Raw genomic sequence first — 13,502 nt, 5'->3', positions numbered from 1 at the left:
TTCTCTTATTTTTTCCTATGAAAATGATAGAAATTAAGTCAACTTGGCTCCTTTTTGTTGAGTTTTGAGAGAATTGGAGTAGGAAAAACATTTAAAAATTTATGTTTTTGAATACTTCCTGACAAAAATATATAGTTTTAAAATATGTTAAAACAAATCACAGGAAGTTAGGACCTCCCTGGTACCTTTTTAAGAAAAGGAAATAGGACACTTAGCTTGAAGAACACGAGATTCACAGGGTTATGACCGCTGTCATTTACTATTTGTGTGCAAACCAAACAGAAAGGGATTTAGACCAATTTCACATACCAAGTGGCACAAAGAGGGCTGCTGAGTAAAAGCTATGCAAAACTTTGGCTCAGTGTAATAAGACAGAGGTGGTGATGAAGGCTGGTTAAAGACTCAATAGTAGTAATGAGTCCCCCACGCCTGGAGGGGTTCAACAGTGGCTGATTACCACTCAGCAGGATTCTTAGAGAGAGGATTTATGTACTGACAGATGGTTACACAGGTGACTTGCACAGTTCCTTCTGACTGGGTTATCCCCTCCTTCCATCTGAGATAATTTCAAGTATCCTCTAATACATTTTTATAGATAGATCACATCATGAGATGGAGCCTATGACATGATTTGTATTAGAAAACTAAATGCTGGATCATTTTAGTTAGGGTCCTAAAGATTATTTAGAAAAAGTATTAAAACCATTTTGTTCCGGTTGGTGTTGAGGAGAATAACTACCATGACTTCCAGTGCTTTGACGAAACCTCAGATGCGAGGCCTTCTGGCCAAGCGTCTGCGATTTCATATTGTTGGAGCGTTCGCTGTATCCCTGGGGGTTGCAGCTTTCTATAAGTTTGCTGTGGCTGAACCAAGAAAGAAGGCATATGCAGATTTCTACAGAAATTATGATTCCATGAAAGATTTTGAGGAGATGAAGAAGGCTGGTATCTTTCAGAGTGCAAAGTGATTTGGGAATGTAAAGAATTTCTTTGGGTTGAGTTCCATTGAAGTCTGTCACTGACCTGTGTTCTGAACTGTGAAACACGAATACTGGCTTATGGAATAGTTTGTCTTGATAAATAAACAACTAACAAATAAAAAAAAAAAAACCATTTTGTTCCATGGGAATGAATATATTTAGTGGTACTAGTTCTTTGTTTCTGCTGCTTCTAGTCCTATATGAAACACATATATAGAACTGTTGAATCACTATATGATATACCTGAAACTAATATAACACTGTATGTTAACTGTACTGGAATTAAAGTAATAATAAGAGAAACCTCCGAAGAATCCCTGGAATTCAGGGAGTGTTAGTGACTTGCTTAAGGTCATGCAGTTAATAAGCAAAATGGACTGTGTTTCATTTCCTTAAGTTATCCATATCCCCATAACTCACAAGCTGCTCCCCACCCAGAGACGTGGCTGTGGTTCCCTAGCTGGCTCTCACAGTCTTCCTGGGACTGGTGTCCTGGCCATGAGCCCAGACCCTGCATCTGAGCCTTGTTCTAGTTTGCAGCCACCGATCACTATGTTTTTGGCCTTCTAAGCCTCACTGGAGCTCTGCTCAAACCATGGGGTATCTTCTGGAGTCAATATACCTTTTCAGAGTGCCTACCATGTGCAGAGGGCATGCAAGCAATGGGGCCTCCCTGTTGCTGTCTGCTTCCACCCCAAGCCCTCAGGACATTACATCAATCAACTAGCCCTACTTTCTCCCATTGCCCACCACTGGGTCTGCCCCTCCGAGCTTGCAACCTGGGAGGACCAGCACTATCTGGGCCCCAGCATCTCTGCATACAGTGCAAACCAAGGCTAAAGAAGACGTTTTATGACATGACCTTTCTGTCAGGCTTCAAAGAGAGCCTGATTAGCACATTGAGAGGACAAGTTAGAGATGAGCGATGACAGGCCAAACTCAGCCCTGGGTAAACACTCAGACCTTTGCCACACTATGAAAGTACTGTCTAATAAGCTGGATGAATTGCACTGGGAAAAGTATATATCAAAGAATTTTGTTGATAGAAAAACAGACTAGCCATCTTAGCTCGTGATTAAAAGGGCTTGACGTGTGTATCAACTCTACATGCTGCAGTCACATAGAAAGACTGAAGATGAGTTTTTAGCTTGACTATAGAGTACAATGATCTCGGTGACTCTTGACCTCTTTAGGATGAACGAGGAGGAAATATTTTTCAAGTTTCAAATCAAGAGCTTAGTCTTTCCAAAGTCTCCCTATGGATTTGAGATTCTGATTCCTTCTCACAAAAGCCTTAGAGAGGTTTTCAGTTAGTTCATCCATGATAGTTACAAGGACTACTACTGTTCGGATTCCCTGCAGCTCAGATCAAAGGTCAGCTGAATAATTTCAGTGCAACTCCGATAACATGTTGTCCAGGGTACCATAAAATGTAGGGACCCCAGAGAATGGCAAGGAAAAAAAATCATAAATCAGATTTTTCTAAAAACATTAAGAAATGAAATCGGGCAAACATCCTGGTCTTTGTTTTATAAATTCAAGAATTTTCTGACAGGGACTCCGTGTGTCAGCTGAGATTTCAGAATATGCTGGTGTCCAAATGCCCTGCCGATGTCATATTCTACCATTCACGGGCCATTTTAATGGAAACTTTTAATTATACTTTTTTTTTTTAACCTCCTCCTAACTTGTGACAAAGTCAGCCAGGACTACTATCACTTTTGCCATATTTATGACACTGTTTGTTTTCTAGGAAGGGAATTAAATATGCAGAGTTTACTGTTGTTTTTTTTTTTTTTTTTTTTTTTTTTGCAGAGTTTACAGTTCAAAGAAGACAGAACTTGGGCTAGTCTGACCCGGCTAGACAACCTTTCATTATTAGCTCATGGCAGGTAATAAAAAGATTATGGCTTGAAGGTAGAGTGGGGTGAATGTACCCTATAAAAAGGAAAAATTCCATTGCTTTTTTTCCTTCAAAGCTATTCTTTTATAAAACACTGTTTTTCTGAATAACCATCTTTTCAGAGTTGGATTCATAATTCCAAACAATTGCATTAGATGCAGTCTTTGAAGGGCATGTCACTTGCTCTTTGATCCGAGGGAGGGGTCCTCCCACGGCTGGACTAGGTCATCTGCTTTGACCAGGTCATCCTCATTGTGAGGAATGAAAACCGCCGTGGGGGTGTGGCTACCATGGTACTGTTAGCACACTCTTTAATTTCTTGGCTTCGGCGTCATCCTATGACTCAACATGGGTTCGAGTGGTCACAATCCATGCACTATTTGAAATATAATCTCTTATATCAACTTGTCTTTTTTTATGAATAGTACCTTAGGCATATGGTTAATACAATTTATTTTACAAATAGATTTGTCAAAGTGCCAGGGTTTATTTCAGAAAGATGTACAGACGGAGAGGCCTGATAGTCTTGATAATCTTTCATTTCTAAATTCACGGTGGTACCCTCAATAATGGCCTCCAAGTCAAACTTCTGCAATCTAAAAATGATCAGCTCTGTTTATTAACTTCGGCAAAGTGAAGCGTCTGATTCAGAACCAATCAATACTTTCAAAATAAGAAGGACCAACAAGAAAATATTAAGCTCCAATCCCCAAATGTCAACTCTGGTAGGTATAGAAGTGCAACTTCTTCTAAAAGCTTTCCTTTCCCAAGAGTATTCCTGGGGCCATCTAAATCTAAGAATATCTTTAAAATTCTAAAAATTTAATCTCACATTTATAGCAGTACCTGGCATATGCTAAGTGCTTAAGAATTCTGAATAATGAATAAAACAGTTATTACAAAGGGGGATCTTGAAGAGATTGTCAGGATCATCCTGTCCAACCTCCTAATTTTCAGATGAAGGAAGAGAAGTCCAGAGAGGTTGATCCACTAGTTTCAAGCCACACAGCTAGTTATTGGCGGAGCTGGATCTAGACCTCAGGATTCCTGACCTCAAACCCACTTTGCCCAAAAGGGAAAGTGGGTTTTTCAGCTTCCTATGTGCTTGGACTTCTAAAGACTGAAGAAGCCTGGGGCCAAGAGCTCAGACCAACCTTCCCTATGTGAACATATAGGCATATGTTACATTATGTATTAGGTTACATTACAGTGGGGATCTGCCTGGGTGTCATTTACTGGGAAGAAATCAGCTTGGCTTTTCCCGAGAAAACTACCTTTAAAGTAATGTTACTTTAATCTGAAATGTTTTGTTAAAAACAAATTAATTAGTGCAGAAATCATTCCAATATAAGAGAAGCTAATTACAATGCCTTAGATTTGGATGGTTCTTTACTATTCATAAAGTATGACCTATATTACCTGGTAGTTCTGTTCCTTTAAGTATCAACTGATTTGCTAGATGTTGGCTTGCTGTTGGTAAATTAATTCTCAGTGGTGTTATAATTGTGAGAGATGAAAGGTGTGGAACCTAATAATGATTCCCAGTGGGTAATGGGCTCCTCTTTGGTGTGGTCAAAGAAGAAACGGGGGTAAGAGATGAGGCAGCATATCAGCGGAGAGACGGGGCAGGGGCAAGGCTACCTGACTCACCTCTGTTTACCTATGTCCCAGGCTAGCCCACTCTCCTGACCTCAGCGCAGCCATAATTTATTTGAACAGGAGGTGGCCGAGTATGTACTTGACCTCAGACACCAAACACCCACGTTTCCAAAACAGTAAATGGTGAAGTCAGCCTGGTATCACAGGCTTGCAGGTGAGCCCAAAGCTAAGGACAGGAGAAGCCCTAATCCAAGATTAACTTCATCACCAAGGCGAAAGGGTTGAATGACGCCCAGAATTGACCAGTTATCTCAGGAGCTGCTGCAGGATGGCAGGCCCTCCCTGCCCCACCGCTCTGTGCACTCGGACATTACCTGCCTTGGCTGGTTGACTTTTGCTCCTGAAGACAACAACAATCGAATCACATCCAAGTAGCCACCTTGGGCAGCGAGGAAGAGAGAAGTGGCTCCATCCTGAGAGAGGTCAAAATGAAAGGGTTCGAATCATCGTTCACATTTATTTTAAAAGACTCCAATTAAAAATGCATCCATTTAATACAACTTTCCATTTCTGTCCCCCACTTTGTTTTCATATTCATGGTTAGTGTTTTATTCTTTGAAGAATAGTTCTAAAATATCACAGTAAGTCAGGTGGAAAGGTAACATTTCAAAGAGTCTTATAAGGATAAGTTATAATAAATGTAATGACTGTTCACTCTACACAATCTTAATCATGGAGCTTATGATCCACCCCCTTGGCAGCAGCCTCCAGGCTTGTCCAAATAGCCAGTCATCATTTTTCTCTCCTCTGCACAGGCTTCTCGTTAGCAGCCGCCTGCTTTCGTTGTGGGATCTCGGGGTTATCCCCCTTTTGATTAGTTTAACAAATACGTACATTTAATACGGTTTTCCACTTCTTTTGTCAAGTAAGGACTCAGTGTTAGTTTAAAAACAAACACAATAAAATCTATTAATAAAAACAACAAACAAGTCCCCCAAACCTGTTTGGTATGTTTTATGAATCAGAAATAAAAGTGTCCTTTTAATTAGATCTTTCCTACCCCTTTCTCTTTATTGCCCCTTTATCCACGTTCCCCCCAACATGCCATTTTTCCAAGCTTTGAAACAAAAGACACTTCTAGAAAAACTGCCCTGGTGAGACTATCCATGAGCTTGCTCCCTGACAGCCCAGTAGACAGCACCTAGACCTATAAACAACGAAGCAGTTCTGCAGAAAAGCTCAAAGCAAGCGCTTGCTTCCAGTTTTCTTTAGTGGTTTTTTTTTTCTTTTTAAATGAGTCTATGTCTTCAGGGCATTTCTTTCTTAAAGACATGTCATTGGTAATGGCAGCAAAGACAGCAATCAGCTCAGAGCACGCATCCTCCCCAGATGTTCACTTCACGTAGACAGCATTCACTGAGCTTCATTATTTTTAGACCACAGTGGAAAACCCGAGCACATACTAGTGGAAAACACCTCACTAACCCAGTTAATTACCACCCCTCCCATCAGGAACATTAACCACAAGTTAAAATACAAAGCGCTTTTCCCTGCAAGTCCAACCAGGTGGAGGGTGCTGGATTTCTGGTGGGTGTCTGCTGAGTTGCCAGACTCCTCTTAAGGCAATCATTAAAAAATTACTCAGCTTGTATAGATCTTTAAGCAGATATTTGATATGGGGATGAAATGTTCAGCTGCTCCTTACTGTGTTGTCACAGAAAGTCCACCGTGCTCTTAGCAGCCGTTAACTCTTAGAAATTTTCTAAGATGGATATCCAAGCATTGCAGTTTTTACTGCACACGACACATTTCTTCTGTTCCTAGAAGATTTCAGGAGTCATTGACTTGGGGATCCTCCATGTTTCAATTGTTTTTAGTGGAAACAATTATATTTGGATGCTTTGGGTAAGAGTAAACGTCTTAACATAAAATGGAAGTTTCAGTGCATGAAATTTCTTGAGTCACTTCATAACAGAGGAATTTAGTACAGGAATGGGCTCTCCCCAAACTCTGCATTTCTAAGATGATGTGCCACCCTGGGTGAGCCTTTTGGATGGAATGTACTAACAGCACAACTATGCCAGTCAATCTGGATTGTTGACTATCAGTGGTCATGGGATGAAAATCACAACTCATTTTCCTTTTCCAAAGACTTGGGCTCTTCCTGTTCAACCACACATATATGTATGTACACACACACAGACTCATTCATGCTCTCAGATATACTTCATTATATGCAGCCAAAGAAATAGCCAAAGCTGTAGACCTCTGTTCCCTTGGCCTTGGCCACCCATCAGAACCATCTGCTGCCCAGTTGTGCCCTCAGAGATTCCGGATTAGTCTGGAATGGGCCTGGAAGACCCCCCCCCCTTTTTTTTTCCAGTTCCCTACGTGATTCTAATGGCAGCCAGAGCTGAGAATCACTCTTTCAGACACAAATCAAGTAATTCAGTCATTCAATGGGAAAGCCACATGTTCAAAGGGTGTTACAGATTTTGAAGTGCAAAAGGGTGATGCTCGTTGCTATGCACTTCAAAGAGGTCTCTGATGTGGCAGTCAATCGTGTAAACTCAGGAAAGGGCGTGCAAATGGAAAAGTTCACATGGACACATCTCTCTACTTGTCTGTGAAAGTATGGTGCCATAGTGCTAAATATCTGGTGGTAGGATAGCCTAAAATACGATTCCTACATAACTGGTAGTAGGTTCTTTCCCTCCTCATGAAGATACTCTATCAAGTCACTTCATCTCATGTTTTATTTTTTTTGTTGTTGTTGTCCAAAACCAGAATAACATCTGCCATAAATCCTTTGGAATGACGGTGACAATTAAAAGAGCCTTTAGGCAATGAGCTAATTGTCAATTAACTACAACAGACCCACACTTGCGGTAGATGCCTCTTGAAGGCCGATGGTGTGCATGTACTTCACAGTTCACCACCCCAACCTCACTTCTCTTCCAAATAACTTGATTTCTCCTTCATGTGTGCTCTTCCTCCTGGATAACTCTATGACAGGAGCATTATTTTGCTTTTCAGCAAGTCCATATGCTGGGCTGGTTATCTTATGGGTAAGTACGTGTCACATGATTTTTGAAGATCCTAACTACATACAATCTATGAATATTTCATATGTACAAGAGTTTTAAGAGGGTAGAACAAAGATCGGTAAAGAAGATTATGTGTTTCTCCACAGAAAAAGCTCATCTGGTTAAATCTACCTTTTTCTTTGATGTCTCAGATTAAAGTCCTACTGTTCATTAAAACATTTTTGAAGGTGGCATTTCCGGCCTCTGAATTTAGACTGCAGCGCTGTGTGGGAGGAGGGGATAGGCAAGGGTCCACCTAATATGCCCTTGAAAACGCACTCACGTAGAGTTGGTCGTGGATGTTGGCTCCATGCTTCAGCAGCGTCTCCACCACCTGCATGTGCCCATACTGACTGGCAGCCAACAGGGCCGTGCCCCCATCCTGCAAAGTGGCAACACGTTAGAAAGTGTGCAGGCACACGTTTACCAAGCAGATGCTCCTTACAGAGGGAGAGCTTTGGAAAAGACTTTCCCCATAGATAACAACAAACTCACTTTTCCTTTTTCATCTCTTTCTCTTTATATTCATGACAGGGTTCCTCCTAAAGGCATCACGCAGTACAAGTGGATGACTTGCTTGGGATACATTGCAGTTACTGGACTATGTTATTGTGAGTAATTCCCCAGGTCAAATGCAGAATCATCTATTTGCCTCTCAATAAAGGAAATGAAGCAGAGAAAGTCTGTGCCAGTCAGTTCTGTCTTGGAATTACCCAAATAGTCTCCTGTGTCTTTTGGCTAGAGACCCGCTTGACAAAGGCTGGCTTCTCCCTGTGGTTTCCCCCCCAGCTGCAGGCCTCTGAGATTAAGGTGAGTTATGGATTAACCGTCTGGGGCCATTATCTTCAAGGGACAAGGTCTGTGTCCATTAAGAGTGGATAACTTTTGCACTGTGAGCCTCTCACCATCCTACTTGGCATTTTCCTTTGAACATGTGCCAGTTTGTCCAGATCTCTTTTAAAATGTGGGCCCTAGAACGGATCGGAGCCCAGAACAGTAGATGTGGTCTGATGGGGAATGGGACATTCCTTTTTTCCGTCTACTACTCTACTTTTATCTCGACAGCGTAAATTAGAATTAGCTTTTATGTCAACCACATCACACTACTGACTCACTGAGTCTGTGGTCAACTGAAACCCTTGATGGTTTTTCTCAGGTGCTGCAGCCAAGGCATTATCTTTTCCCATCTACAACTGGGGAGCTGTTTGTTTGGCTCTGCGAATTGGTCTGTGGACATCTGTGCTAATTGTAAATAACGCAGGAACATGTCATTTGGTTCTAAAATACAAATCATAACTCTAGGATAGTGTGGTGTCTACATCTGGGGTATAGAGTGTTTATCCAAAATGCCTGCCCTCTGACTCCCACCCTCACAGGGTCTGATTCTGGTGAGGCCCAGAAACAGGCTTTCTGACCAGTCACGTGAGGGGGCTGTGGTGTGAAGGTGGCAGGTGGTCCTCACTTGGAGAAACGCTGTCGTAAGAGCTCCCTTGTTCACAGGCTGTGGCAAGGGGGCACTTGAGCTGTGAGGGCTGAGGCTGGTGGTGGGGGCCAGTGTGGGTGGGGTGTGGGGCAACAAAAACTGCAATAGTAGCAATGAGCACCACCATTTCCAACTTCCGTTCTGTCGATTTTTCTCTTTGCCTAATGAGGTAAGAGAGTAGATAAAATATGGTGATTGTCATAGAAGAGCTGGTACCTTTTATTTTTATTGTTTATTTATTTTTTAAGTAGGCTCCATACCCAGCGTGGAGCCCAATGTGGGGCTTGAACTCATGACACTGAGATCATGACCTGAGCTGAGGTCCAGAGTCAGACACTTAACCAACCGAGCCACCCAAGTGCCCCTGTACCTTTTACTTATTTACTTATTTTTAAAGATTTTATTTGAGAGAGAGTGCACGCGCCTGCATGCATGCGTGTGTGTGTCTGTGTGTGTGTGTGTGTGTGTGTGTGTGTGTGTGTGTACAAGCAGGGGGAGGGGCAGGCAGAGGGAGAAGCAGACTCCCCGCTGAGCAGAGAGCCCGATGTGGGGCTCAATCCCAGGACCCTGAGATCATGATCTGAGCCAAAGGCAGACGCTTTACCGACTGAGCCACCCAGGTGTCTTTGTACTTTTTATTTTTAAAAACACATTTTGTGGGATATAGCTTCAATAACGTTGAGAACAATTGTTGAAACAAAGGCAGTTTTGATGTCAGGATCATATGAAAACTCAACACCTCTCGAACACTCTCTTCTTCCCATGGAAAGTTCTCGGACACCTGCAGTTGACCTAATGGAAACATTTGGAATTGCGCTCTGGGCCCCCTGGTGCAGGGACAAAGGCTTTAAAGCCAGCATTAACTTGTTAACCAAGAAGACTGAAGCAGCCATATGGTGATGCATGATCATTCTGACTTAGTTCAAAGAGTTGAGATTTACATTTGTCGAACCTTACTTTCTATTTTTAGTTGTATTACTTTTATAATGACAAATAAAATGATAATATAAAAATATACACACACATATATTTTGGACTATTGTATATTATATTCAGCATTTACAGAGGCATGTGCACCATGCAATGGCACGTTCAGAACAGACTGATCCTATCTGAAATTCAGTTCTACTTAATAGCATCTTAACAGGAAAAGAAAAAAAAGAACACTGGAAACTCCCCTGATATCCAAATATCACATACAAAGGATTAAGAAAGCCTAAAACATTCCAAGTAAGGCAAATTTCTAGGAATTTTTTTGTTTGTGATTAGGCTGGAAATAAGTTGATAATTCCAAAAATGTTAAAGCAGTTCAAATTCTCCTACTATAAACCGTTATCATGTAAAATGATATCATGAACACAAAATTGAACTTTCTGCAACCTAAGTTTTCTTATCTGTGTGTCGAACATGAAGAATCAATGACTTCTTTAAAGGAAGAATCACATTTCCTTGCCCAACTATATAAAGTGTAATCATGTATTACATAGTTCAGTGAGGACATCTCAGAAAGTAAACTGCCTGTCAAATCGCCCTCCTTAGAAATCTCTCAGATTCACTAAGAGTGGCTTAAATACTTTGACAGTTCCTATCAGAGCACTGGGATTAACCTTGAAGTAAAAAAAAAGCCCATGAAAACAGGGAGTTACAAAACACCTGCTACTGTATCCATCCTGATAACAAAAATTAGTGTCCCAAAAATTAGTGTCCCAAAGCTACCAGTGCAAGACAGACTCTAAATAATTCCCCATAAAATTATGAGCCCAGAGTAAAAGTGTCATTTTTTTTACTTTTATTAACATATGATATATTATTTGTTTCAGGGGTAGAGGTCTGTGATTCATCAAAAAATGTCATGTTTTGAATTGACTCCCTAGGACTACCTCTGAGCCATTACAAGTAACTTTGTGAAACCCACCTCCTTAGGCTTGAAAATCTTATAAAAAGAGTGGGCCACCTGGGTGGCTCAGTCAGTTAAGCATCTGCCTTTGGCTCAGATCATGATCCCAGGGTCCTGGAATTGAGTCCCATGTCGGGCTCCTTGCTCAGCGGGGAACCTGCTTCTCCCTCTCCCTCTGCACCTCCCCCTGCTTGTGCTCTCTCTCTCTTTCTCTCTAATAAATAAATAAAATCTTTAGAAAAAAAAGAGAAGCACAAATTCACACTATGGATGGAGAGACATGAATACTCATGATTGCTAACGTTTTTCAACAGGGTATGAAATCAAGAAAGTTCTCTTACTTTGGTCCTAAATTCAGTGGATGCTCCAAATTCAAAGAGAAATCTCACGACATCATTATGTCCTTGCTGGGCAGCAAAGAACAGGGCAGTTGTACCTGACTAGGAGAGAACAAGCAGCTGGTTTTAAGACATTTAGTTACATTACATTTGATTTATACATTTGCAAACTAAACAAAATATCCTTGTACGTAAGCCTTCTAACATAGGAGGGAGCTACATTTGAACTGATATTATTCCTTGTTCAGAGAAGTGAGAATATGAAAGGAGAACTTTACTGTTTGTATAACGGGATGCATGGTGGACCCAAAAGATATGTCCTTGTCCTAATTTTTGGAACTTGTGAATATTACCTTCTGTGGCATATGATGTGATTAAGGATTTTGGGAAGAGGCACTTATCCTGGCTTATCCTGGTGCGACCTCAATCCAGCGACAACTGTCTTTATAACAGTGAAGTAGAGACCCATTTGACACAGAAGAGAGGAAGAAGCAATGTGACCACAGAGGCGGACGTTAGGGAGTTGCGGCCGTAAGTCAAGGAATGCCTGCAGCTACCAGAAGTTGAAAGAGGTAAAGAATGGGTTCTCTCTTGGGGCCTCCAAAGGGAAACACCTTGAATTTTCTGGCCTCCAGATCCTAAAAGTATAAATTTCTGATCTTCGAAGCCACCTAGTTGGTGGTAATTTGTTACAGTGGCCACAGGGAACTAACCATCATGCTTGCTAACATGGGCATTCCTTCATACAGGAAAGAATTCCGGCAGAGTTCTGGTTACAAAGTTAAGCACCCCAGAGTAGAATGAATCTAAGTAATTCACTCAAACGGACTCAAAATATTTCTCAAAAGAGGACACAGGAACAAGAAACAGCCTGGTTCCAAATCTTAAACGGGATCAGTGTTACTCGGAGATGCAAGTTTTCAATTAGCAATAATCGCGCCTCGGATAAACCTCATTGGCTACGATACTGCCACTGCGCAAAGCTCGGAGATGCAAGTTTTAGCATCCTCTCTTCCCAGCCATTTTTACAAGCCTACTCAAAGATTGGTAGCCAAATCGTTGTGTGATAGGAGCGAATTCATCAAACTGTTCTTGTGGGCAATATATATTTTTCATATAAAGATGCTCTTCACTCCAGTGCTTTGAGCAGGGATGAAGCTAACATTACACTTTGCCAGGCACAGTGAGGAGAAACACCTTCCATGGCTTACCCAGAAGTCTTAAAGTGGTAGGTTCTCACCCTGGTGGGAGAAGCCAGGAGGATCAGGCCCTAAGGATTACTGATGACTCTGAAGCTTGTTCTTAAGTGTGTGTGTACATGTGTATGCATGTGTGCGTGTGTATGAGACAGGGAACAATGAGCCCAACCACTGTGGCAGAACACAAGCCAATACCTTCCCAGTCATGACCTTCTATCTCAGGTTATGCCCCCAACCAGACGCTGCCCTGGGGAGGCACAGGGCATGTGACCATTCCCAGAGCCTTTCAGCCTGCAACGCAGGAGTGATTTTTCTCCTTGGTTCCCACAGAAACAAGTGGGAAGTATCCTCTTATTGCTTTCTTACAGTGGAAAATGCTGAGATCCAGAAACCTGAAGATGTAAACAGGTCTGGATGAAGAAACGTGGCTAGCATAGGAAAACTCTCATCTTCTTAATAGACATTAAATTTTAGACACTACCAGAGATAATTTCTAGAAATTGTTTCTTCACTAAGAAAAAGGATTTTTCACTAAGGTTTTGTAATATATTAATTAAAAATCATATCAGAGCAGTTTGAGTCAATTTTGGAACATACACATACCATTAATCATTGTGCACATGAATGTGGCAATCTGTGGACAAAAGAACCAGACTTCAGTCTGGAACGTGAATAGAAGTCTTAAAAGCATGTGCTTTATTATTGTAACCCAGGGCTTCATGACAACTGCACACACAGTTCCTATCCCTGAGAATTTTAGCCAATATTGCTGGTTCTTTAGAGCAATGGTCTCTCTGGATCATTAGCCTCCTGTTCTTGCAAGCTGTGTACCTAGATGGCCATCCAAAGAAAACAATGACAGGTACTTTTTCAGGAAACAAAGTATTTTTTTTTAAGGAAACAAAGTATTTTGATATGGGTTAATTGGAAAAGTGGATTAAGAATGAACCCAGGTAGAAGCCTGCTATATGAGTAACTTCCATAGCACGGCTAGGTACTCTCTGATTGCAAAACAGA

General features: G+C 41.4%; 1 protein-coding gene and 1 pseudogene across 6 annotated transcripts in view; both read right to left on the bottom strand.

The window, feature by feature from the left end:
* Positions 1–13,502, bottom strand: part of ANKRD29 (ankyrin repeat domain 29) — a 51,956-nt gene that overhangs the window by 15,216 nt on the left and 23,238 nt on the right. For 3 of the 6 annotated variants that reach the window (XM_073898401.1, XM_073898399.1, XM_073898402.1), the window contains exons 4-7: positions 13,089–13,119; positions 11,290–11,384; positions 7,852–7,950; positions 4,857–4,955 (exon numbers count right to left, since the gene is read on the bottom strand). In XM_073898401.1, the coding sequence (XP_073754502.1) occupies positions 4,857–4,955; positions 7,852–7,950; positions 11,290–11,384; positions 13,089–13,119 (324 nt within the window). Of the gene's footprint in view, positions 1–4,856; positions 4,956–7,851; positions 7,951–11,289; positions 11,389–13,088; positions 13,120–13,502 lie in introns of all 6 variants that reach the window. The other 3 variants (XM_073898403.1, XM_073898400.1, XM_073898404.1) reach the window with 1 other exon arrangement.
* On the bottom strand, positions 12,141–12,271 carry LOC112835392 (U4 spliceosomal RNA; annotated as a pseudogene).

This window comes from Callorhinus ursinus, unplaced genomic scaffold, assembly GCF_003265705.2.
Source record: "Callorhinus ursinus isolate GAN/ISIS: 27379988/994484 unplaced genomic scaffold, GSC_fseal_2.0 scaffold11, whole genome shotgun sequence".
NCBI lineage: Eukaryota > Metazoa > Chordata > Mammalia > Carnivora > Otariidae > Callorhinus > Callorhinus ursinus.
The sequence above is the reverse complement of the archived record's forward strand: the minus strand, read 5'-3'. Positions and strand labels throughout refer to the sequence as shown.